General features: G+C 47.9%; 1 protein-coding gene and 1 long non-coding RNA gene across 3 annotated transcripts in view; one reads left to right on the top strand and one right to left on the bottom strand.

Annotated features, from left to right (window-relative positions):
• Nucleotides 1–26,002, bottom strand: part of MEGF9 (multiple EGF like domains 9) — a 44,343-nt gene that overhangs the window by 10,647 nt on the left and 7,694 nt on the right. Inside the window, exon 2 of the mRNA XM_071765719.1 lies at nt 12,069–12,270. Coding sequence (XP_071621820.1) covers nt 12,069–12,270 — 202 coding nt within the window. The remainder of the gene's footprint in view (nt 1–12,068; nt 12,271–26,002) is intronic.
• On the top strand, nt 22,871–26,002 carry LOC139806558 (uncharacterized). Of its 2 annotated transcripts, none has more exons than XR_011730283.1 (2): nt 22,871–23,011; nt 24,486–26,002. It is a non-coding gene; the product is annotated as an uncharacterized lncRNA (long non-coding RNA). The 2 variants fall into 2 exon arrangements; XR_011730284.1 differs by lacking the exon at nt 22,871–23,011 and adding an exon at nt 24,260–24,350.

Below are 26,002 nucleotides of genomic sequence, written 5' to 3'. Positions count from 1 at the left end.
CACCTCCCTTCCACCTCAGTGCTGAGCAGCACCTCCTGAATTTTTGGGTAAGCAGACAATTCCTGCTCTCCAGCTGCCTGAGAGCCAACACAGCAGCTCAGGTGTCTCCCTGGGGATTCAGCCCAGGCAGGCACCAGCCACCTGCACTCCCCCTTCTCCTTTATCTCATCCACACGACATCCCTATGGCCAGCTGGGCAAAGCCTCTCTCCCCAGTCACCTTCTCCTACCCAGCAGAGCCAGGGCAAGGCAAGAGAGAGTTTTTCCTTCCCTGGTGGTTTCCACTACAGTCAACCCCAGGTAGGAGCCCATTTACTTGGGTCTCAAGGCTGCCTGTGGGGAGGGGGGAGCTCTGCTCAGCTCAAACTGAGGGTGCTGGTGTTCCCTGGCACCAGAAGGACTTATAAAAGGCAGGAGTTACCCTCACTCCTTTGGCTTCCCACGCCAGTCTCTCCATATAGAGGATTCAAACCTTTTCCTTTCATAAGCAACTTTAAACACTAGCAGCATTTAGTGATTTCAGATAACTCAAGAATGGATAAAAGGCTCTTTTTCCCACTCCCCAGCATGGCAATTTCCAGCTCTGGCTCATCCCATCAGCACACGTGGGAACTGCTGACACCCAGACCCAGGATGAGAGAGCTCAGAGGTGCCCTTGCACCTCTTCAACAGCCCTGGAGCAGCCTGCAGGAAACCTCAGCCCTGGGATCCTGGTGCAGGGAACCCAGGCCAGCAACCCAAATAAAGATCATTTGGTTTCCTCCAGGGGATGGGTTTATTTGCAGCTGCAGTGGACAAGGCAGATCCCATCCCATCCACAGAGCATCCTCTGGACACGGCTGGATGCACCTTCCTCCTGGCTCTCCCCCTGGACAACCTCCACCCAATTCATTCACTGCTTTAATTCAATATTTCAGGGCTTGGTGTGCCTGCACAAAGCTGAGCTATTGTTCTCCCTCACTCCTCCTGGGGAAGCAGTGAGCAATGCACAATTTGCTTCTAAAAGCCCCTAGAAAAAAAAAAAATCTGCTGATTAAAACCAATAGAGGCTGAGGCTCCAAATGGCTTGATGCACTCTTGATGGGTTGGTTTTAATTAAAATGCAGTAGATTGCAATGTTTTGGGGAAGACATTGCTTCTGTTAGAAATTAACATAATTCAGTATTTCTGTTGTTGGGTTGCTTGCCAAAGGAAGAGGAAATACTCAAAGGCACCAAAATACAGAACTCAGCCCAAGTGGCTACACAGTTAAATAGTTCCAGAATATGAAACTTCAGGAGTATTTTACAGACTGATTACAAGAAGGAAAAAATAAATAAGATGTTTGCTTGCTCTCAGACCATTATCTGGAATTGTAGCAGGCAGATACAGAATTCAAAGGGTTGCTGTTAAGCAGCTCACTAAGTTTGACTTGTAAAGAGCTTTTCACAAGACCTGCCATTGATTCAAATGTTGTCACAGCATTTAAAATAAAACCAAACAAAAAGCAGTTTGTTTTTATTTGCTTCTGACAGCTACCAGACAGATATTCCTGTAAGCAGGCAGGGGATGGGCAGAGCCAAGCAGAGAAAAGCAACTTCTTTGGTGGGAATCTCATGTTTAGCCTGAGAACACATCTCCTGGGGATGCACCCTATGAGTCCTTTACAGGACCAAGCACTGGACCTGTATAATCCTCATCCTCCCAGGCTTCCTCCTGGAGCCCAGGTTGCTCTGCTTGACTCTCTCCTGCCCTATATTGGTGATACCCTTCTCTTCCTCCTGGCTGGCACCCTTCTGTCCAGACTCCCACTTCACTTTTTTTAAACAAGATTAATTTTCCCAATGACTCTGCTAGATCTGCTAGATCTCAATGCAGCATGTTGGCACAGTGTCCCTTGGTTTTACTTGTTAGCTTAAAAATAACAGGAAAGAAAGCTATTTGGAAAAAAAAAAAAAAAAAAAAAAAAAAAAGGAAAAAAAAGACAGTTTTGGAAAGTTTGGTTTTAATGCCTCTCCAGCAGACCTTTTCTCAACATGTTACACATGGCACAGAGCCAAGTTCTGCATGTGCAAGAATTAAATCACTCAGCAAATATAAAGCATTGCCTGTGGTCATTGCTTCCATAGAATAAAGCCCCCTTACAACACTCCTTTTCATAGCTCCAGTCCAGTAAAGACTGTCAGACACTTTTTAAAGCAAAGGTCAATGATATAAATGCACTGAAACCACACACAAAAAAAAAAAAAAAAAAAGAAAAAGAAAGTTCTGTTAACACACCAATTGTGCTCATAAAAATCCAGAAACTTAAAAGAAAAGACCCATAGTTTAATACTTGCACAGTGAGAACTGAACTGGATTTTGAGTATAAGCCAGGAATTTCTTTTTTTGGGGGAAGTGGGGGGATGGGGGGGAAGGGAGGAGGGAAACATTTTGATGCAGCAACATCAATTGCTCAACTCCATTTCAGATGATTATTAACTCCACTAAAGCCAGCCAATTTTTAGGTCTCACAAAAGAACTGATGGAAGGATGTGTTGAGACAAAAACAGCCTTCCAGTAACAAAAGTCTCCTGCCAGTCTTGGTTTCTACTAGATTTTTAGCAATATACTTACTTTAAAGCCCATGTAGGTGAGTGTATATAACCATCACATCATCCATCAACTTTATGTACACTTCCTAATGATTAAAACCATCACCAGCAGGAGAGATCCTGGCAGAAGGAGCAGGCAGTGGTCAGCTGGTGGTAGAGGCTCAGATCCAGCACTGAGTGATTCCCACCCTTGGGGGGTGAGGGCTACCTGCCAGGCTGGAGATGCCCCCCAGGCAGAGCTCCTGCATCTTGTCACCCCTGGGCTTCAGCCTTAAGAGCTGCTGGGTGACAGCCAGGGGCTGGACAGGATGCAGCCACCCAGGGCAGCAGCATGCCAGTAGACAATGGGAAGGGGGTTGTTAATAAAAGCAAAATATTGGGCAAGAGGGAAGAATCTACACCTCAAAATATGTCTGCAGACACCAGACTGATTTGACTCCTCAGCCCTCTACTACTCCATCCACGGGGAAACAGCTGCTGGGTACAGGAAATGCCATCACCCAACAAGTGATTCGTGTCACTGGTGGCAACAAAACCTTCTCCATGGTGGGATTTTCCATGGGACTGCAGCTTTACAGCTAAACAAGTTACAGGGATACAACAGAGAAACCCTCTCCATGCATTACTCTGGCTGCTGTTCAGCATGAGGATTACAGATAATTTTAACCCCGCTCGGAAGTGTCCTAGGAGCAGAGCACAAAGAACACAGAACACCTCAAAAATCCCATCTCATGCCTGGCCTGAAGCTGCAGAGCATCCTGCAGGCAATCTTCTGCCAGGTCTGATGGCCAGGGAAGGACACACCAAAGGGACAGACTCTGCCCAGGAGGTCAGGTAATGCCCCAACCCCGCACCACTCAGCACAGGAACACCAAACTCATCACAAGATAAAATTAAATATCTGTGATCTGAGACAGGTCACAATGTGCAGCTGCTTTTCTGATGGGTCTCCACTCCTCTTCCACAGGAACATCCTTGAATTAGCAGGGACACAACAGCCACAAGATGGATGGGAAGACAGAGGACTAAGGCTGGGGGCAGGCTGTGGTGAATGGTGTAATGGTGCAACAGAAAACCCTTAGCAAGCTCTAGTAACTTATTTTCTTGCTTTTTTTTTTTTTTTTTTTTTTTTCTTTTTTTTTCTTTTCCTTTCTTTTCCAAGGCAGAAAGGGAGAAATTAATTTTGAATGTTTTCCCAGCTGCCTGAAAAAGCTGGATGCCCAGCTGCCACTGAGAGGCAGGAGCTGCCTGACCAAATCAGAGCCTGCCAAATCAGCACAGCACCAAGCTTTTGTGCCTTTATTTTTAAATCACATGAAACTGGTAAGATGCTGGGGCTGAGTCAGAGAAGGAAGGAGCTCCCACAGGTCCCAAACCAGGGCATATCATGGGGATGAGCCATGCAACCTTCCCCCCAGCTTTGAAGGGGAGCTTTTCCATTTTTACCATCTTCATCTCTAAGCACAGTGCATGTGTGCTCACCCCTCCCACCACAGCATCTCCCAGGAATGCATCACTTTCCAGGACCATCCCCAGAAAAGCCAGCAAGGAAAAAGGAAAAAGGAAAGCAAGGGCTCCAGCCAGCCCTTCCCTGACCTAGTGGCATCTCCAGCTTTGCCTGCCACCCCATCCACTCCCAGCCACCTCTGATCACAGACATGCCCATCACTCATCCCAGCAGGGCCTGGAGGTGTTCCTGTAAAATACACAATGAGTTCAATGACAGTGCTCTGTATGAACGAGGAAAAAATGAGCATCTGTAAAACAACCCTTCTGAAAAGGCTTTGTCACACTTTGATGGAATAAGACAAAAGGATGCTGCACAAGATCAGGAGGATTCAGAAGAGATTTCGCTTTAAATGGTGCATTTCTCCAGTGAGCCCAGCTCCTTTTGTGCTGATTTTCTGTGATGTCTGACAGCAGCCAAGGGATAAATCTCTCTTGCATGTTCTGGGCAACATAGAAAAGTTAATATTCGAAAGCTTAATTCCTCAAGATACTTTCATGGAAAACCAACACTGTTAACATTCACCCTGAGCAAGCTGAGGATCCTCAGAACGGATGTGCTGATTTTCACAGAATTATTCTGGTTGGAAAAGACCTTTAAGATCATCAAGTCCAACCACAACCTCACTCTACCAACCATTAACCCAACTCTACCAAGCCCAGTGTTTAAACCATGTCCCTGAGCACCACATCAACAATCTTTTAAACATCTCCAGAGATGGTGATTCAACCACCCCCCTGGGCAGCCTGTCCCAGTGTTTGAAAACCCTTTCAGGGAAGAAGCTGCTTCTGATCTCCAGTCTAAACCTCCCCTGGCACAACTCAAACCCATTTCCTTTTGGGTCAATTAATCTGAACATCAGAACATGAGGCTGCAGAGAGCAGGAAAAAGCCCCACCTTGGGTTTCACCTCCCTGCTTCTTTGGGCTCCAAACAAAGCCACTGGCAGGCAACACACTTTGGTGGAAGAGTTAGTGTGACCACAGCCAAGCCCTGTGCCTGCTGCCCCACTCAGAGCTGCCTTTGTGGAGGGCAGAAGAAGCAGAGCTTTATTGTGGGGAACATTGGGTCTTTGTGCACCACATTCCTCACTCTGTGCTGGGGGATGGCATCTGTTTATATGGCAGCCCTGGACAGAGAGGGGACACTTCACAGCTCTGAAAGGCCATTCTGTAAATGTCAAAGGGCCACCTTGTCTGGTCACTGACGCCTCCGTGGCCCTGGCTCCCTCGCTGAGGATGCCCCACGTTGCTGGGAAAGCCAGGGAACTCCAGCCTGGGGCTGTGCTGTCTCCTCTGGGTGCCCTCCTGACACCACCCGCCAGGACCTTGGTGTCTGGAGAGGAAGGAAGTGATGGGAGGACCCCAATGGCCCTGGAGAGAGAGGTTGGATGGGGGCCTCTCTGGTTTGGCATTTGGAGAAGCAGCAAAAGCCCTGACTAACCTCAAAAATCTCAATGCCACAGTACCTCCTGGCTTCTCAGAGCATCCCTTGGAAATCAGGGCAAGATGGGAATGGGACAGGCAACCTCAACACAAGAGAGTTGGTGAAGGGGTGAAGGTTGGGTGAAGGATGTCAAGGGTGAAGGCTGGGAGACAAGGCTGGCCCCCACTGGATGCACCAGCTTTGCCCAGTGTAGCCCCTGCATCCTCCAAATCTCTGTTGGCATCTTCTCATAGGCAGCAGGAAAAGGCAGGAGCAGGAGGCACTGCCTGAAATCAGGCTGGGCACCACCTCCCCGAGACCAGAATTTACCCATAAGAGCTTAAAAAAGTTGAGCTAATTTTTTTTTTTTTTTTTGAGGACAGCCAATATCTACCAGAGCAGCAAGTCTGCAACAGACAAGACCAGAACAGCAAAGCCTGCTGAAAAAAAAACCACCAAAACAACAGGATTTCTAAGAAGCCCCAATTAGTGTGGAAGAGATGATAACAATCTACCTTTCCCTGCTGCTGTGTCCACTCACTCATTCAATTCCCATCCCTGTCAGCAACCAAATAAAAACAGGTGCAGGTACAATATTGACCCACTTGTGAGAGAAGAGAGCTACTCAGATGTGAAGAATGAGAATCTGTAATATGAAGAGAGTTTTGGATAGTTAAAGCACACAGAAAAACATGCTGGAACAGAGTATTCTTCTGCTTTTGTGACATCCACATGTTCCAATTTCCGCTACACAAAATAAAGCTGTTCTCTGCAGAGTGATGCTGACAAGGCATTACTGGGAGATAATGAGCCACTGCTTGTGCTCAGCCAGTCTATAAAAGGGAGAACAGTCTTTTTAAAATAGGGTAAGAGGTGTGACTCATCTTCATTTTTGTAAAAAATAAGTCCTCGAGGAGCTGGGTACACAGGGTCCTATCTCCAAAGGGGAGCAGTGCCCAGTCTGGTTTACTGGACTGCTAAAATACAGTGAGATGGAAGGACAGTTCCCAAACAAAGGAGACATTTCAGAAGTGTGATGACACGCTGAAGATAGAAAATGAAGGTTTTCTGGATGCAAAATGAGAACTCCACCACCCTCCCCCAGATAATCTCCTGCAGCTGGGATGGGCACGAGCCCTGGGAACATGAGATCTCTCTCATCTTAAGCCACTGCTACAACCACCCAGCCTGGTGAAGCTCCACAAAACCCTTGAATTTCAGTGAATCTCCATTTTCTGCCTAACAAAAAATCCCCAAATTCTGCCCTGTGTAGCTACACACTGCATGATGCTCAGGGTGCATCTTAGAAGCACCTACATGGGTGTTTTTCCAGGCCACCAGGACCAACGTCCCTTAGGCCTCCCCCCACTCCATCATGATCTCTTTGGAGCTTCTCACATCCCATCACCCCTGCAAACCCAGTGTTTGCCTCTCCCTGCCCAGCATCCTCCAGAAACCCCAGCCTTTATTCAAGGACCTTAACAAAGAACACTGGTTAGTGCTGCTGACCTTACTCTCACCAGCAATGCTCTTGCAAATCTGTGCAAGTGAGGGTCACAAGATCAGCCTCTCCAAAGAGAAGCTCACTACAAAGAGGGCACAGAGGGCTGGTGACAGCCAACAGCACCCTGCTTCCAGCCTCACAGCATCCCTGCACCAGGGGACAGCCATGTATCAGTGCTCTCAGGGATGCTCTGCCTCAGCTCTTTTTAATATGAACAAAACCCACAAGATGCCCTCGAGGGGGCAAAACATCTCTGCATTAACACTTTGGCATCCATATGTATGCTTTCTATTTTTTTTTCTTTTTCTTTTAAAAAGGAAACAAGTGACAGGGTCTCTCTAACATGAGCTACACTGAGCCTGCAGCAGGACCCAGGATCACACACTGCAGAACTGCCCTCAGCTGTCCCCAGCCAGGAACAGCTGCTCTGTTAGAAAGGAGCAGAAAGCTGCACACCTGAGCAGGGTGTTTCACCACAGGATGTGAACCACAGCTAACCTCACCTCCAAGCAGCATCTGAGCCTCTGCTTCCCATCACCCTCTTCCTGTGGGGAAACTGAGGCAGGGGGAGCAGCTGAATTTGATCCACAGACCCCAACCTAACCCCCTGCATCTGTTTGCAAGGGGGACAACGAGTGCAGTTTATGTGTGCTCAGTTTACAGGGAACACCTAACCTGGTTTAAATGGTTACCCCAGGTTTAGCTAAACCACATGACAGTCCTTAAACATCCCCAGCAGCTCCAGCTCATCACTACCCCAGGTCACAGTGTGGTAATAGTGCAAAGGTTCACCACTTGCCTCCCCTGGAACTGGGCTAACAGCTTGAAACACAAAACCTCCCAGGGTTTTGTGGGAGAAAGGCTCAGAAGGGCTGAGCTCTGCCAGGCAGTGGTATCTCAGCATCTTCTCTGCTTCACAGCCCTTCTCCTCTGTTCACATCCCAAACTGCAGGGTGCAGGAGCACCCACACGTGGACACTTGCCCGTGGGCTGGACGTGCTGCCTCTCTCAGGCTGGGCTCTCCTGGTTGCAACCCTGATCCCTTGGCTGACCCAGCTGGAGGACAGGTTTGCCCAGGGGATGGTTGCTGCCAGCATTTATAGGGCTGCACCCCTGCAGCTCCTGGAGCTGGTGCAGGGTGGCTGCTCTGCAGCAGGGAAAGGCTTTCCCTGCACCCAGCCCTGTCCTCTCACCCTGGCAGAGCCCCAACCACATCCCAAAGCTGGAGCTGTGGAGCTGTGCCAGCTCACCATGCTGCCAGTCAGCTGGGGACACGAGTGGCATTTTGGGTGAAGCTGCACCACTAGATGCAGAGGGTAGGGAGGTGCTGGGTGCTGCAGAGATTCTGCAAGGAGCCCCAGTGATCCCACTGGTGCCCCAGCTGGTGGGGCTGGAGAACACTGTCCTCCCCACTTTGACTGCCTTGGCTGCCCCTGGCCTGGCTCCTTGCCCAGATGTAGGGAGTGGGAGATGAGAGTTCAGGCAGAGGACTCTGCTCAAATAAAATAAAAAGGAAAATAAATGCACAGGGGTGTGGGCCTGGGAAATGTGGAGTGGCCAGCTTGGGCATGGTGATCTTCTCCAGCAGCATCAGCTCCATCTGTGCCTCCACCACCAGGGACACTCCTGCTCCCTAAGAGGAGAAGAGACACAGCTTTCAACTCCAGGTGCCCCCAAGATGGGGAGAGATGCAGCTGGTGGGGTCAGCTCCTGGCTGGGGTCACATTTCCACAGGCTGGGGTCACCACCAGGCACCCTCCTGCAGCCCCATATGCAGCAGGGCACAGCCCTTCAGCTCAGCCTCTGCACCCAGGAGTCACCATCCTCATTCTCCACTCCTCTGTGACCTTGACCAGAGCTCTTGAAACTCCAGCTTCCCTCTCCACCCCTCCTCTATGGACTATGAACACTTTCAGACCACAGCTATCTTTAGTAAGCATCTACACAGCATCCAGCCCAGTGAGCTGTGGGTTTAGCTGAGGTTTCAAGGCTTTACCACAAAAGGGACAACACATTCCCTCTCTACAAGACGTGCCAGCCCTCTCCCAGCAGCCCAGCATCACATCCAGCCCCAAAGCAAGCTCCAGCTTCAACAACACAAGGCTTTTCATCTAACAAAAAAAAAATTAAAAAAAAAAAAAAAATCCAAACCCAAAACACTGGAACCAGAGCACAGAAACCCTCTGCCATCCCAGAGGGGGATCTGTGTGGATCTCCCCAGATAATCAAATTTAAACACCACCAAAACAGACCTTTGATTAGTGGCTGTGGAGCCCATTCAGAGCGACAGCATGTCAGGTCAATGTTCACTCCCAAAATCAACCGTCTGCCTCAGGAAAGGGATTTTTATTTTTTTTTTAAGTTTTATTTTTATTCGATGGTCTGCATTTGAGGTCTAGTTAATAAACAGTGCACTTGGGTGTGCCATCTGGCTGGCCATAGAGCATGCCAAAAAAATAATACTAATAAATCATCAGATGGTGGTGCTTTAAAAGGCAGTTTTACAAAAGCCTGGGCAAGCTGATTTGAGATCTATCAGGCATGGTTTTTGTGCCCTGAGAGCTCAGCCTGCAGGCAGCTTGTCCCCCCCAAGGCAGCCACTGTCCCACAGGGTCAGAGTCCACAATTACTCTGCTGTTTCACTCAGAGGCTCATCAGAACAGCCACTGCTTTTTTCCTGAAGCCAGCATGCAGGACTTGACTTGTGCAAGTCAAGAGTTGGGACGGTGCTTTAAAAAAAAAATAAATAAAATAAATACAGCTTGCAGGATTTTTCATGTCAACAAAACAGGAGCTGGGTGCTGGTGTTGGGCAACCCTTGCCTGCCTCACCCCAAGCAGGGATTGCCTGGAGGGACACACACTACCCAGTCAGGGACTCAGTGGCAGGTAGACACCAAACCCAGAGCTCCAGAACAACTTTTTCCAGATTAAGAGCCAGAAATCTTATTCCTAGATTCACACACACACACACACACACACACACACACACACACATCTCCTTGAGACGCAGAAGCTATCCTACCCATCAGGACTGACACCAACACAGGACTCAGCCACTGCTCCTGCCCTGTGGGATTTTGCATCCCACTTTATTTTCCAATGCACTTTGTCATGCACAAGGCTGCCCATCTCACAGCCACAGCGATGCCCCCAGCCCTACAACACAGACAACTGACCTAATTTTCCTCTTTAAAAAGACCCAGAGGTCATTTCTGTCTGTAACAAACCCCACTGAGCAGGGAACAGAGCCATCTCTGTTAACATCAGCCCTCCTCCCTAAGCCTGCCTCCAAATTTTGCCCTCTGCTGCCTTTTCTAAATGTCCAAGGATCTGCATCTCCCATGTCCCCCTCTAGGCTGTATCACGGTGCTGGAGAAGCAAGGGAGGTCCTTCCTATCTCTGGATCCATGCACATTGGGGCTGGGCACCAACTCCACCTCCTTCTCCCTCACAACTGGCAGCTTCTCACCTGAAGTTCTCAAGGGCGTTTTCTTGGCTCGCTCCACACAGCGAGAGGAGACGTCACCGGTGTCTGTGCTTTGCCCAGTGACTCAGGGCTGGGGCAAGAACACTCCCTCCCAGTTAACCCAGTTGCTTCAATAGCGCCTCTCCCAGCTCTCAAAGATAAAATGTGCCCCATCCACCTTTTAACCCAATTTGCCTCTCCAGTGGTGTTCTGGTTTGATGCAGCACACAAGTCCATTTCACCAAACTCAGATTTTCCAGCCTGTGACAAACTCTGATGCTTCAGGGCACATCTTCCCATAGCTAAACCAACCACTAAAACTTATGAGAAAACCTCCACACGCGGCCCCCAAGAATCACCTTTTTTAGTAGGAAGATGACTCCAGTCAACTTGAGCATTGCTTTTCATTCTGATGTTTCAGAGCTCATGCAAGCAGCAAAGCACAGCATCAAAATGAAAAGGAAGGACATCAGCAGAGACTTTGGGAATATGTATAAAACAACTACAAAGAGCACATCCCTGCAGAACAATTTGATTCTGACTCAGCCCCAGCCTTGGCAGGAAAGTGCAGGTGTTCAACACACGCAGAGCCTGGACCAAACCCTAAAAGACAACAAAGCTGATGCCAGCACCAGGCAACCAGTGCAGAAGTTGACTGCATTGACACGCCAGGATTGTTTCCCTTGCAGGGACATGAAGAGGGGTCAGGGGCTCTAGGAACCACCTTTGCTGATGAATTTCTGGTGCCTAGGAAAGCTGGAAGTTGCTGCAGGGTGGTTTGCTGGAGGATTTCCTTCAAGGAGAGACCCTGCAGCTCACTGCCCCATGAGCAGGGAACCCAAAGGGTCTGGGGCTGCTGCTCTGACCATTATTTATTTACAGGCAGAAATAAAGTGACAGCCACAGCTCAGTGACCAATCTCTAATGACTGGTGGATCACTGAAAGCTGGAAAATAAATAATTGCATCCTGGCTTTTAACAGGCAAAATGTGAGGGTGGGTAATGTAAAATGAAGAGGAACATATTCATTATACAAGAGCTCAGCTACTGTGACTTTCCTGACACTGCAAAGAAGAGGAGGAGGAAGCAGGGTTAAATGCCAGGCAAAGCAGGAGCTGACACTGCTTTTGGGCTGCTGCTGCTTTCATGATGCTCAGCAAGGGCAGAGCACAAAGCTTTGCTTGCTTCTGGTGTAACAAATCTCCCTCTGGAAAACAAACCACTCCGAAGCTCCTCCACTGCCCTCCCAAGCCTGAGCATGAAGGCAGTTCTGTCTGATGGGGACTAATGGATGCACAAGGCATTAGAGGAGAGGTTCTGCTGCACTACAACTCAGGAATGTAAGTTACCTCCCTTGGGGGCTACCAGAGCTTTTGCCACAGCTATGGGTATTTTTATAACCCAGCTCTTGAAAGAGAGGAAGAACATCCTTCATGAATTTTCACCAGGTGAGCTTCCCTCACGCTTCTCCTTTTATTTTAATCACTACCCCCGGATTACAAGAGCCACCCTCACCCTGAGCTACATCCCAAAACACCCCAAAGTCGCAGTGCTGTGCACAGAGCTCCCCCCAGCAGGCTCCGGGTTACTCACTCGTCACACTGGGGGGTGATGGAGCCGTCGGGGCTGCAGCCGCAGGGCCGGCACCTCTGGCTGCTCCGCTCCGGGTAGAAGCCTCGGGCACAGCTCTGGCAGCGCAGCCCGGAGTAGCCCCGCAGGCAGGGGCACTGCCCGGTCGTGATGTTGCATTCGGCTGTGCTGTCACTCCCCACGGCGCTGCAGTTGCACAGGTCTCCTGTAACGGGACAAAAATTAAAAAAAAAAAAAATTAAAAATTGAGGCTGGAACCAGTGTGCTGGGGACACGGTGCTGAGCAAGTCCCTCCATGGGCTCAGCTGCCCAACCCATCGCTGTAAGGATGGGATTTGCTTTAAAATGTTGAGATGAGTAAAAACAAGGTTGGGAGCGCCCTGGGGTTTTGAACTCCCCGTGGTTCGTGTTTTAGATCTCTCCAAAAGAGAGCTAGAAGGTTGTAACTACTTAAATACATCTATATGTAGCTGGATATACTGTGTGTGTGCATGCACACACAGACACTCCTGGTTGTGTGGTTAGGTGACTCCAGGAGCTGAGAAGCTGTCGTGCCAGTAGGGTGAATAAATAACCAGTGGCAAAATCACCAATTACAAGATTCTCCATTTCACACCACGGGAACACCTCCCATTTTTCCAACGAGCTGGTCCTTAGGAGACAGTCCAAGCTCAACACAGCTACACGATGAGCCAGCACCAGCATCTCCCACCCCCAGAGAACTGGCACAGGATCCCCAGAAAATCTGTCCTGGGGGAGTACATGGAAACAGCTCTAAGGCCCATGTGGTGGAGCTGGGGCAGGACAGAGACCTCCCAGCTGCCACTTTCACCACCTAATCCACACTGGGCCACTTTCAGCCCCACAACAAGTGGGCACAACTCTGGGGACCCACACGAATGCCTTGGGGATGCTTTTTATTTACAGGGATTACAGAAAGCACACACCGAGCAGCTGCCTTGTTAAGAGAGAAGAAAATCTTTTGAAAAGTGCTGAATTCCCAGTTCCCCCACACATATTATTTCTCATAATACTTTAAAGCACTAAACAGGCTGAAGAGAACAACTTCTCCCCAGCAATTTGCTCCTGCCAAGAGTTTTATCTCCCTTCCTCCATTGCAAAATATTTAGTGTCTTAATAATTTAAGCATCTTTTGTTGCCCAAGGGTGAATTATAAACAAGGATTATTTGCAGAAATAGTGCAAAAAACATTGGGGGGTTTATGCAACCACCAGTATTTGTTATTCCCTGAGAAAAGCTGGTACAGGGAGGTCTTCAGAGAGACCCATGAGGACCCTATCCCAAGAAAACATGACTTAACCAAAGCTCAAATCATGTAATAAATACCCAACACTAACACTCAACATCAGCACAAGTATTTTAAATTATCTAACATCTCCCAAAAAGGTTGTCCTGCCTCCCCCCAGCTACCCCAGAGATATGTGGGGAGGGACATCCAGGGATGTGGCATCATTCTTGTCCCACCACACCCATGGCAAAGACACCCTTGGTGAACTTGGGTTGTGCCTGCCCAAAAATGTCCTCAAGCCCCTTTGGTTGGGCAATGGAGAAGAACCAGACAGCAATATTAAAAATTCATTGCCTTGTGCAGGGTTGAGATTTGACAGGAGGATGTACCAGACTATAAAAACCCGAGGCTTTAATTTAAAAGACAACAAAGTGTCCTTATGGCAGCCAGGGGTTGAGTAGGTGAGAAGAGTCCACAGCCAGAGAAGGAAAGTGAACAAACATCTACCTTGGACTCCAGGAACCCAGAAAAGATTATGAGAACTACAGAATATTTGAGAACATTATCCTGGCATCTGGCCAGAACCTGGGTTTTTGGAACCTTTGTTCTGTTTTCTCAAGCAAATGTTTTGCTTTTGAAGGTAACCTTCAAAAACCTTCAAAAACCTCACCTCGAGCTTCTGCAAATGAAAGGAATGAACAAGTGTGGATGAACCCCAGAGCTGCCCCGTGCAGGGATGTTCAGCCCCAGTTTGAGTTATTGTGTTAACACCATCAGCAACAGGAACCAAGGGCAAAGGCCTCTCAGGGATGGGGCACTCGTCCAACACCCAACTCCCAGTTCTCCTCAACTTTCTACAGTCACTCACCCCTTGTTCTGCCTCAGTTTCCCCAGGGTGTTCCCCTACTCCCCACAGCTTCCGTTTCCCCATTTCTAAACCATCCACATTTCCCTTCCTTCCCCATAAAGCACCATGCAACAGCTCAGAGCACTTGGCTCCCAGTCATCCAAACTACCACTTCTGCTCAGGAAGGTGCTGACAAACTTTAATTAATTAACAGCCCGATGACATTTTGAGAACCAACAATAAAGGCACTATAGAAGTGTGTATCACTGCCATTAACTCCTCTTCAAGTAAAAAAAAAAAAACAACCCAACACTGCTGCCTCCATGAGTTGCATTTTAACCTTTACTTTCCATTGCTTAGAGGCAGCTGGAATTAAGTTTATGGTTTACTGCAGCCATGGACAGGCTGCTAGGAGGGAGAGAGATTTAGTACACAACTGAATTGATTAATTATTATGCAAAATTCATAGGTGACTACTAAACTGGAGAGGAGTTATTTCTATTTTTTACTGTCCTGGATACTCAGCAGGGCTGCAAGTGGCACCAACACAACCAAGAAGGTGCCAGGTTTGCAGAACCCAGGGAGTGCAGTGCCCTGTGGTCCCTCAGGGCAGCTGATGGTTCCAGAGCATCAGCCCCTCCAGACCTCACCCCTAGCAGGGTTCTTCTCCAAATCTACCCCAATGCAAAGCTCTACCCCTCAAACCCCAGCAATGCCCCAGCCTGAGCCAGGTCTGGCCTGACACCACATCCCTTATCTCCCATTCTCTCCCCGTGCTTAGGGAAGATTCATCCTGGTGTAAAAATAACAAATTACTTTTCACATCCTTTCAGACTTGCAGTGTTTTTAAGTGCTCACCTATATTTTAAGCATGATTCCTTCTCCCATTAAAGCCACTTAATGAATGAATTATTTAAAAATGGGTGAAATATTTACAAATGGCAAAAGAAGAAATCTCTCCAAGACACACAAAGATGGCTGTATGAAACTGTGCTTCTTGGGGACATCTTGAAACAGTGCAAATCCTGAACAAAGTCACCTGCTCACTGGGAGCAGGTATGGGAAACCCAAGATGCACATTCCTTGTTAGGAAAAAGTGTAGCTGAAAGAGCAAGCTGTGGATCCCAGAAATGCTATTTATTGTTCTGCTTCAAAAACATCCCCAGGGAGACAGACATTTTCTGCTCTCTGGACTAAGTGAAAAAAGATTAAAATTTAAATTTATAAATATTCATATCTATAACCTGGAGGTACTGTTAATTCTTTTGGGTGAACCCAGTGCTGCAGGGCTGTCTGACGCAGTTACCAGCAGGTATCCAAGTGGAATCAAAATAGCAGCAATGATGCCAGGTTTGGAGCATCTCCTGCCATTTGTTGGCAGAGACAAAGCCAAACATCCTCACCTCCCTCCACAGTTTGCACCCCAATTCCTCCCCTGCAATCAGCCCTCCAGGTGAGCAGCCCAGAAGCCCAGAGAGCCAAAGGCTGGAGGCATTTGTGTGCTCATTACCAAGTGCTTTTAGTTCCACTTGGTTCACACCAACGTCCCCTCACGTCACACCGCTCTGACCTCCCAAATACTCAAACAGCACCAAATTCAATCTCCCTTTCATCTCCACAGAGAGGATGAAGCTGGTGCAGTCACTGCACACAAAAGCATCCCATCCCTGGGAGGGCTCTGTTTGGTATGAATTCAGCAGTTCCCCCCACTGCATTTTATTCCCAAATTCAACCCTCACCTCCTCTCCCCTCTCTCTCATTTCCCCTTCTCAATCCCTCTCCAGGTGCCACTTCTGACAACACAAGAATAAAGGGATCTATCCCTTTATTTAAAAACCTATCCAAGACCATTTCCTTTCCCCTTCTAATTAATCTGTGAAACTCATTGTCAGGGATGTTCTGAGAGCCAGAAATATCTGCTGCTTCAAAGAAGGACTGGACAAGCTCAGGGAGGACAAGTCAGCAGTTTGCTATTAAAGGTGGATCAGGAGGAAGCATCCTGATGGGAAAGTCCCTGAAACACTGGCTGAAAAAGTGCCAGGATAATGGTGTCCTCCTGGCATCATCCTTTGGCCAGTCTTGGAGGGATGAAGCTTTGGTCTGACCCAGCCTGGCAGTTTTGATTTTCTCTTCATTTCCACTGCTCAGGGATGGCTGCAGCTCCAGAAATCCCCCTCAAAGAGTCAGATGTGGTGATTTCCACTGGGAATTGTTTCATAATAGAGCCAAAAATGCAGCTGTGCTGCACTGCTGCTCCTTCCCTTTCAGCTCTCAACAGTTTGTTTCCCTGACCTTCAACAAGATATTTCATCTTTTCTGCACTACCCTTGGGTGGGCTAAACCTCCCCCAAAAACTGGATGAAGGTCAGGACAGTGCCATCCCAGGATGGGATACTGGATAATGAGAGCATCCCTGAGCCTCACCACGAGCTGCTCACTGTTATAAGGGAAGGTCCTATTTAACCCAGCCCTTGAAGAGATAGTTCCTGAGGTCCAACCTTCCACATCTCTGATTCAACTCTACTGTTTAATTGGGTGCCACAAAGCTGATGCAGGAAAGGCAGGAGCTTGTTGCTCCAGAGCAAGGATGCTTTTGCCTCCATCCCATGGCTCACAGCAGATCTGAAAGGGTAGAGGCTGGCAGAGCTCTCCTGCAGGGAGCTAAAGAACATGGGCTTGACCAAGAGGTCCTGTGAGAATGGAATCAGAGATGAGTTGATGCACTGTAAAATCTTAAGGAGAGGTGTGCTGCCAAGTCCAAAGCTCCATTCTCATCCAGACAGCACTCAGCACAGAATTACAGTCGACTCTTGCATTATGAAGGTGCATTAAGGTGCTCAGCCCTGTAATTTACTCTCAACTTGAGGCTACAATGCAAAGTCAGAGGGGTACAAAAGAGGATCTCTGCCCACCTGAAAATAATTTTATATGTGTCTAAGTGTCTTCTGGTTTTTTGCATTCATTTTATTACCGAGTGCAACAGACTCATGGCACTCAGAGACTCCATCAAGCTCAGGGTGCTGCAGAGCCAGGTGTGCTGCTGCTGCTGCTGAAGAGAACAGAATCATTCACATTAATGCTGTTAAAAGCTTTACACCAGCCTGGTGCTGTTCCATAAAAGGATTGTATGGGTCAACAGAGGGGGGAAAGACAAGCATTTCTCACTGCTTATACATCACTTGTAATATCGTTAAAAGACTAAATATATTTGTTGAGGAAAATTAAATTAGATTAAATCACTCTCATCACTTGGAAAGAAGTGCAAAGCCAAGATCCCAGCTCTCAGGGTCACCAGCAGCCACTCTTTTCAAGCACAAGCACTTTTCATCACTGTGAAGCAGGCAGACTTGGGGTTTCAGCCAAACTCTAGCTCAGCCCAAACCACATCACCCAGCATCACTCCTCACTTGGCTTCCCAGACCTCCTACCCCACAGCACTGAGCAGAGACCTCTCCTCTCCTTCAGCTATCCCACAGCCAGGACTCTGAGACCTTAAGCAAAGGATGCCTACTCCTGGGATTAGTTATTTTCATTCCTTTCCTTCACCTGCAGTTGAATACACAGACAGTTGCTTTCTGAGGAGCTGCTGAAAGCTCCTGGTGCAACGCAAGCACTTGAACAGTTTTGTTGCTTCCCTTCCTTTCTGATGTTAAATGAGTTAGCAGCCTGCACAGTGAGCTCTGAATCACCTCATCCCCTAGGAAGCATGCAGAGAAGTCAGGCTCACAGGGGTAAAGCTGTCTTGGAAGACCAAAAGATCAAACCCTATAAAAATAAGCAAAAAAAAAAAAAATTTCTCATTAACCTCCTATTCCTCTTGCACTGGGAGAACCCCAGGTCCTGGCACTGCTGGGGCTGAGCTGATCCCATCAATGAGACAAGAGGATGCCAGGGGAAGCAGCAGGTTACAGAAGGACTGCAGAGCTGCAGCTAAAGAATTATTCCTAAGTAACAATTTCCTTACATAGAGGAAGCCTTTGGGTCTCCACTAAGCAGACTGCGTATAAAGAAGGATGTGGCCCTAAAATGTTTACAACAGAAGAAGCTACAGTAACTTCAAATGAATCAAATAAACGCTTGAGGATTAAAACATCAACAGTTAAATAATGGATCCAATCCTTTTCATTAATTTGAGAAATGTTTTGCTGGCATTTTACTTTAGTTGGTTAGATTTGCCCACTAATATTTTCACAAAGGTCTGCAACAATATAAATATTCTGTGTTTCTGTTTGAAAACCTCTGTAGTTTTTACCACCCAGCGTGTGACACAGTCAGCCCAGTTTGGGGCTTCCAGATAAACAGGATGAGATGTAACTTTGGCAAATACCTCCAGCCCAGCACACAGCAGCCTTGGCAGCTCACACCCTCCTTACAGAGACACTTTCTGCAGCACCTCTGGGGAAACTCAGTCCTTCTGTCAGCAAAATGCTTCAGTTCAGAGATCAGGACACAGGACGGGGCTGGGAATTTATCAGCAGGCTTCAATTTTAGTATTTATCAGCCATGTCCTAGCAGGGAAGGGGATTAAAAAAAGCTGCATGAATAATATGAACTATAATCATCTGTTGAAGCCTCCGTGTGCTCAGCCCCCTACAAAAAGTAATTAAAATCACAAACTTTACTCAGTGCTTTGGGGAATTGCAACTAATGAATGAATGCATTAGTTTGTACAGGAGCTTTAAAGGCACTATGAAAAAAAACCCCTGAGTTAGACTCTCCCTTTCAACCGTTTGTATTTGGGTTATAAAGTTTGCATGAATAACCAGCAAGAACACAGGAGTTGGGGGTTTTTGTGTAACTCCTTTTCATGGCAGGGTACAAGGTACATCCCAGCACAAACTGCAGGGCTTGGACCTCTGGGGAGGTTTCCTGGTGAGGCTGCAACCACACATGGCTGATCTCACCCCAGGATGCATCTTTGGTAGCAAAGACAACCCCATATCTACACCAGGTGTAGCCACGGTGTAACCAGGGGCTCCAGCAACATAAAGAAAGAGTTGCAGCTTTCCCTCATCACTGAGCTACCAAAGCTTAGTCCAGCATAGGGTGGATGTGGTAAAAAGACATCCTTTTTCCTTCTTTCCTTTAAAGCAGTTGCTCTTTCAGTGGAGGAAAGAAAAAAAAAAAAAAAAAAAAAAAGCATGGAGATGCTGACAGCAATAGCACAGGCACGCAACCTATCCATAATTCAATAAAAAAATGCTGGAAATCATGTCCTTCCCCTGCAAGGTGTGGTCAGAGAAGCACCCTGCATCTCCTGGAAGCAGCAGATGCTCCCTTGGAAGGCTGCCAGGGCCACTCAACTTCTGCAGAAGTCCTTCACCTTTGGGGGCAGCACAAGTATTATGCTCAGGTTTCTCTCCAAGCAAGCAAACTCCTTTTTAAACTGTTCTAATCATTCCCCAGGATAAGAGCTGCCTTCTAAGGGAGATTTTGGGCATCTCTAAGAATTTGAAGAGGGATCAAAAAGGTTGATGCTGCTGCAAGAAACAAGGTCAGATCCTAATCCCACCTCTGATGCACCCTGGGGACTGAAGGACCAGAGAGGTGTCCCCACCATGTCACCAGATAATCCCCAGCTGCTGGGGGGTTTCATGATGGCCCATAACACACCCCTTCCTCTGCTCACCTCCACAGCAGGGTGCCCATAGCAGCTGTGATGAAAAGCCAAGCACAACATCAGCACTTCTCTTTAAATCCTCTCAAGACAAACCTGCTGAAGGGGCTCCTATCCATCTTCTCAGTTATTTTAGCACAAAGTGATGCTCTCTGCAGACACAGGGCAAGGGGGCACCATGCACAGCCCTGCAGGCAGGCAGCAAGAGGCATTCTGACAACTGGTTTTGGTTTTTTAAGGAGGAACAGAGGGCAAACTTGCTTTGGAGGCTTTTAGGCTATTTTATATTTAAGCCTGTGGAGAAAATCTGGAACTAAAACTTTCATCAGTAACTTCAACAGGTGCCCATGGCAATTCCTTTCAAGATTCAGCTCCTCCACTGAAGAAGCAGGACAGACCCTTTAACAAAGGCTTCTTTATTCACAGTGTTAATAAACACTCACCAAAAGTGTTAATATAAAGAAGCTTTTACAGAGCCTGAGCTAAGACCCCCTCCACCTCTGCTCATTGCATTACCAAACCCAGAGATGAAAGAAAGCCCCAACATCACAGCATTTATTCCCAATGCACTTCCTTAATTTTTTTTTTCCTTAATCTAAACAAACATATTTAAAAGCAGACCCTCATTCATCACAAGCAGCAAAGTATCTTTCATTCTCTCTCATTAAAGGCTGCACAGAAGAAGGGAGAGGGGACCTGGGGAGAGAAGAAAAACTTCTGACAATCCAAAGCCAGCAAATCTGTTCCAAATTTCATAAAGGTGTTTTGTCTCCTTGCTTCCTAAGTGGAATTACCAGAGCAGAAACCCCAGTGAGGAGAGGGATAGCACGAAGCATGAGTAATCACAACTGGTTCCAGGCAGGTTCTGCTGTTCAGGTCCTGTTTCAAGGCTGTGAGGACACAGTGCTATTGGTAACCTGGAGTTACCCCAACTCCTGCCAGACAAGGAGTTGTAAGTTACAACGTGCTGCAAGCAGGGAGAGCTGCTGAGACAGGGCGAGGAAAATGCCTTCCAGGCTGGGCAGAAAGGAGGTTCCCTGTTCCATAAGTTTTATTCCTTTTTTTTATAACACAACCTTCTGCCTGCCCTGCTGCACTTCGCAGGGGACAGGGTGATTTATCTACTTCCAGCTTAATTCCCTGTGTGAGAAGTTGCTTCACCTTTGCTTTTCATCCAGCACCAAACTGCACTGCAGATCCTGTGACAAGATGAAATTTCCTGGCAAACCCAGGGAGGAGAAGTTGAGCTTTCAAAGAGGGAACTGATACGGCCTGGGGCACGTCATGGAAAAACAACACCTGGCTGGAGAAAGCTGTCCCTTGTCACTGCAACTGGGGAGCTGCACCAGATCCAGTGTCACCTCCTGGGGATGCACTGAGTGAGAGCAGACAGGGCAGGGGACACCTCGGTGCATCCAAGCTTTGCTCCACACCACTCTCCATCAGCTGCAGGGATGGCATCAATTGTAAGAGGACAGAGCCCCCCCCAGGGGACTGCAGATGGCAGCCACCAGCCCCTGCCTCCTTCTCACCTCTGCTTGAAACCCCGAGCCCTGCAGCAGCTCAGTGCCTGTAACCAAGGCTGCACATCAGCTTCTCATTCCTCTCTCCTCAGTCACTGTGCTGCTCCTGGCACTGAGGGATGCTGTAAGCTCTGTCCTGTCCTGACTCGTGCCTCAGCCATGAGGCATTGCCAGTATTTATTTCTAACAACCATTCACCTTCAAAAGGAAAATGTCTCCATTAAACAGCACGAGTTCAGCAACCACAAATAAACAGTGACTTAAAGTTTCAGCCACTTCCCCAAAACCTTCACAGTAAATACCAGGCCAGCCCATGGAGTGCAACAGGTAGCAGCCCTGGCCTGCAGAACAGCCAAATCCTCTTAAAATAGGCAAAAGCTTTTCAAAAGCATGACAGGGAGGAGGGAAGCAGCCAGGAGAAGGGTTCTGGGCATCCTGCATGGCACTTGTCTCACCCACAGCTCAGGCACTAAGCTAGGACCAAGTTTGAGCCAAGATGCTAAACCCCAACTGCTGATCTGCAGGGTCCTCTGGCAACTGTGACAGCTTCATTGAGAGGGAATGATCCTCAGCAAGGCAGCAATTTTTTCTTTGGATTGGCAAAACCAAGCCTGACCCCAATCTGGAGCTGCTCAAAACCACAGAGCTTCCACTGCAGCCAGTGGGACAGTTAAAGGAGGTTTGCTGACATTTCTACCCTGACCATTTCCCCATTTTTGAGGGCTTTATAATGACTGTTTTGACATAGCAGGAGGAGGAGCGGTGCCTCCCCTTCCACCAGCTCTGAAAAAAGAGCATCCAAGTACCACCACGAAAGGACATCCAAACTCCTAGCAAACCCAAGGAGCTGCAGGATCCTGACACAACCCTGGCAATGCAGAGTCTCCAGCTCCATATGGCCAATATTGCACACACTATTAAATATATTACCTGGCATTACCTACATATAGGTGGGAGAGATACCAGCTCTGAGGCAAGGGCTACCTAGTTCACACACATCCATGGCAGTGGGCAAAAGGGAGGTCCCTATCAAGGATGACAAAATCATGAGTGGTGGAGCAGAGAGGAAACTATCAATTTCCTAAGCCCACAAACTTGAACTCACCATCTACACCGACTGAGAAGCTTTTAAGGGGGTTGTAAAACAGAAGTCAGTGACAGCCATTGCTCCAGGCACCCCTTGAAACCAAAGTAGGTGCTGAGGGGAACAATCCTGTCCTGGGCATTGCAAGCCAATCGCTCCCCTACATCCCACCCCAAAGCTCACCTTCTGCAGGAAAGCCAGCACCCCTCTTGTACCCAACTGCCCCTTGGAGATGAGTCCATTCCTTGTTAATTTTAAATGGATTAAATGTGCACAACAGCCCCCCTTCCAAAGAAAAAACCAAGATGTCAAAAGGATGGGAAAATCCAACTGTGAGGCATCAGCACTAATCCCTGTCAAAGGGCACGTCATCAACAGCTTAATGCAAACTTCCAGGAGGGGGGGAAAAAAAAAAAAAAAAGACAGATTAAAACAGTTAAGTCGAGACAAATGTTTGTCATTTATTATCTGGAGTCAGCCTCAGGTTTCTCAGCAGCCAAGCCAAAGGGAGCACGTTAATAATAAAACAACTTTTACAGGGAGCTGCGTGCCAGCGTGCAGCCTGCCCTTGCAGGGAGGAAGGCTGGAGGCAGGTGGAAGCTCTGTTTGCTCTCCTCTGATAACAGGTATTTGGTTTTCTACGTCACTTTGTTTTATCACAGCCTGAAGCCCAGCTGAGCAGTCTGGCTCCACCTCCCCATCTGCTCTGGGTTCCAGCTGAACCCGCGGCACCGGGATTGCTGCGCAGGACACGGCGATGCCCTCAGCCCAACCAGGAGACCCCCAGCCCTGCCCAGGAATCACTGGAACCCCCCCAAGACAGAGGATAACAGCACAGAGCTGCTGGCAGGGAGGGGAGAGCCGAGGGATGGGATGGCCCTGTTTGTAGGCAAGTCAGAGGGGTGCTTAGAAACAAAGCAGATCCCCCCCCCAAAATCCTTCCATGAGCATTGGGACTGGGAAAAAAACAACAAACTATGGCAGGGAAGGGCAAAGCATGGAGACCCTGCTGCTGTTAGCTGGGGAGGCTCCAGCAAAAATGCCTCCTGTGTTGGCACAGAGCAAGCAAACACCCAGCCCAGGCAAGAGCTGACAGGTCAGCCTGCTCAGCTTCAGTTCAGACAACCCTTTTGTTTTCACAACCAACGTGAAGCACATTCTCCACCTTCTCTGGATATCCTGGGGTCCCCAGCCCAGCTCCTCACACCCCTTGGGCTGCAGTATGGGGTAGGAAGAGGGACACAGAACCAAACCCCTCCTATGCCAGCCTGGGGCAAGGGCCTCTCTGTGCTCGCCCTTCCCACCCAAGAGCATCACCAAGGCGTGGATGTCTCTGCCCCATTACTCCCAGGTCTGCAATTGAGATGTGTCTCAGGGAACCAACAAAGTTTGCAGGAGCCATATCCAAAAATTCTGCCTGTTCCCTCATCACTGGATGCAAAGCAACCCCCCCAGTTTTGCCCTCAAAACACTGGCTGGTTGCAGAGCTCAAGTTGGCACATCTCTGGTTTGGGACAGGGGAAGAAACCAGAGAAGAGCCTGTAATGTTTGTTTTGTTCCTGGTGACAGCAGGCAAGAGTTACAGCCAAGAACAACAACAACAATATATATATATAAATTATACATAATTATATATATATTTATACATATTTTTTTTAAAATAGAAGGAAGGAGAAAAAATATTGAAGCTTTTCACAGAATGAGGAGCTTTGGAAGATCTGGAGGGAAGGAACAAGACATCAAGTTTAAACTATTTTCAATTGAAAAGTCCATTAAAGAAAAAGGGATCTTTTGCAGAAAGATAGGTATTTTGCTGATCTTGACAAAAAGTCCAGTTCAGAAGAGGGGAAAAAAGCCCTCCTTTAAAGTTCTTCAACTAGCAACACTTTGTATCTTCACAGGGCTGTTCATGAAAGTACCCAGCAGCTCTGCTATCACTGCTGCACAGTGTGCCCAGGGGAGCAGGTGGGTCAGACCACGGGGCCAGGCAGGGATTAGGAGAGAAAACCCAGGAAAATAAGCAGGTGTTATAAAAGGCAGGGGGGAAAAAAAACCTTAAAACAAACACATAATCAATTTCTCCCCTTGTTTTGCCTCCAGGGAAGGGAAATGCTGATCCTCCAGCTCACAGATGGTCCTCCTGGAAAGACCTCCTGGTTTCCACCTCGTTGGCCATGTCTGTTGTTGGGGAAGGATGCTGGAGGAGGGATGAAGGGCATCCAACTCCCTCCCCAGCAGCAGTGCCAGGAGCACTGCACGTGCTGTGGGATGTGCCACAGGATGCAGTGGGTCTGTCCTGGGATGAAACACCACCAGTCCCTCCCCAGCCACAACCACATCTCATCCCACAGAGGAGGAAGCTGCGGGTCGAGCACATAACTCCCTGGCAATTAAAGTAATTTTTTTTAATATTGATGAGCCTCAGCCATCCTGTGATGGGGCACCAAAAATATTAATTATACCCCCTCCAATTTAGACAGGTTTCCTTCCCATTCAGATGTCACTGGACCTGAGTCACAGCCAGGCTGGGATTCAGCAGTCACAAAGAAAGGAGAGCTGAACATCACCTAAACAGCTGGATTTCCACTTTGTATCTCCCTGAAACTTCACATGACTGCACACAAGTAATGAATTCAAAGTAATGCCACCAATGAAATGCTCAAATTAATAGCAATAAAGTGTAAATGCTCCACGTGATAACAGCAGAGCCACGCTTGGGAAAACGATCTGTGAAAGCTTAAAAACCAGCATAAGATGAGACCATTGGGAAAAAAAAAAAAAGCTAAAAACAAACAGTCCATTTCAATATCCTTTTCATAAGCAACTAAAATGAACCCAGGAACACATCAGAGAATAATCATTTAGCACAGATCAAACAGTAGAACTAGCACATTAAAAATACATGCAGCATTAATCAGCTACGCAGTTATGCCATCATTTCCATAAATAATACAGGATCAAAGCAGCCCAAGCAGCACTATCAGTTAATATAGTCAGCCAGTCAGTCAAAATAGAGTAAAGCTGCCTGAAAACTGCAGCTGTATAATTTGCCAGGAATAAAGCAGATTCATCTGAGAAGTGGCATGACCAGTTAAACAGGTAAATGTTACTGGCAGCCTCTTCATTAATAGGGGTGATGCCACAAAAAGGAGAGGAAAAAAAAAAAAAGAGGAATGAAAAGATTAATGCAGCTTCCAAAAATATTTTCATAAAGCCTGGGGAATATCAATCTATATCCCATCTAGTTATAACCAACCCAAAGAGCCAAGGTGTAGGGGGAGGTAAGAGGACCAACCTTACACCAGGAACACCCCCAGTGGCACCAGTCCCAGAGTGGGGCTGGCTGGTGATGGCTGGAGCAGGGGTGAGTCCTGGGGGTGCAGATTACACTGGAGCCAAATCAATGCTGGAGGGGCTCCCCTTCACCCAGGAGAAATATCCCAGCTGCAGAAACCATCCTGCCTGCTCAGGCTGAAGGCCTTCAAAGACCCATCCATACATCTACCCAATGCCTGCGTCACTGAGCCTTTTGCTGAGAGGCTGCAGAGCCATTTAGCTGCTGATTTTTAAAACAGGCATGTGGAGCAGCACGAGCTATAAATAGCTGAGATGCTTGC

This window comes from Heliangelus exortis, chromosome 22 (assembly GCF_036169615.1).
Source record: "Heliangelus exortis chromosome 22, bHelExo1.hap1, whole genome shotgun sequence".
Classification (NCBI taxonomy): Eukaryota; Metazoa; Chordata; class Aves; order Apodiformes; family Trochilidae; genus Heliangelus; species Heliangelus exortis.
Note: the sequence above shows the minus strand (reverse complement) of the source record. Positions and strands in the feature narration are given on the sequence as shown.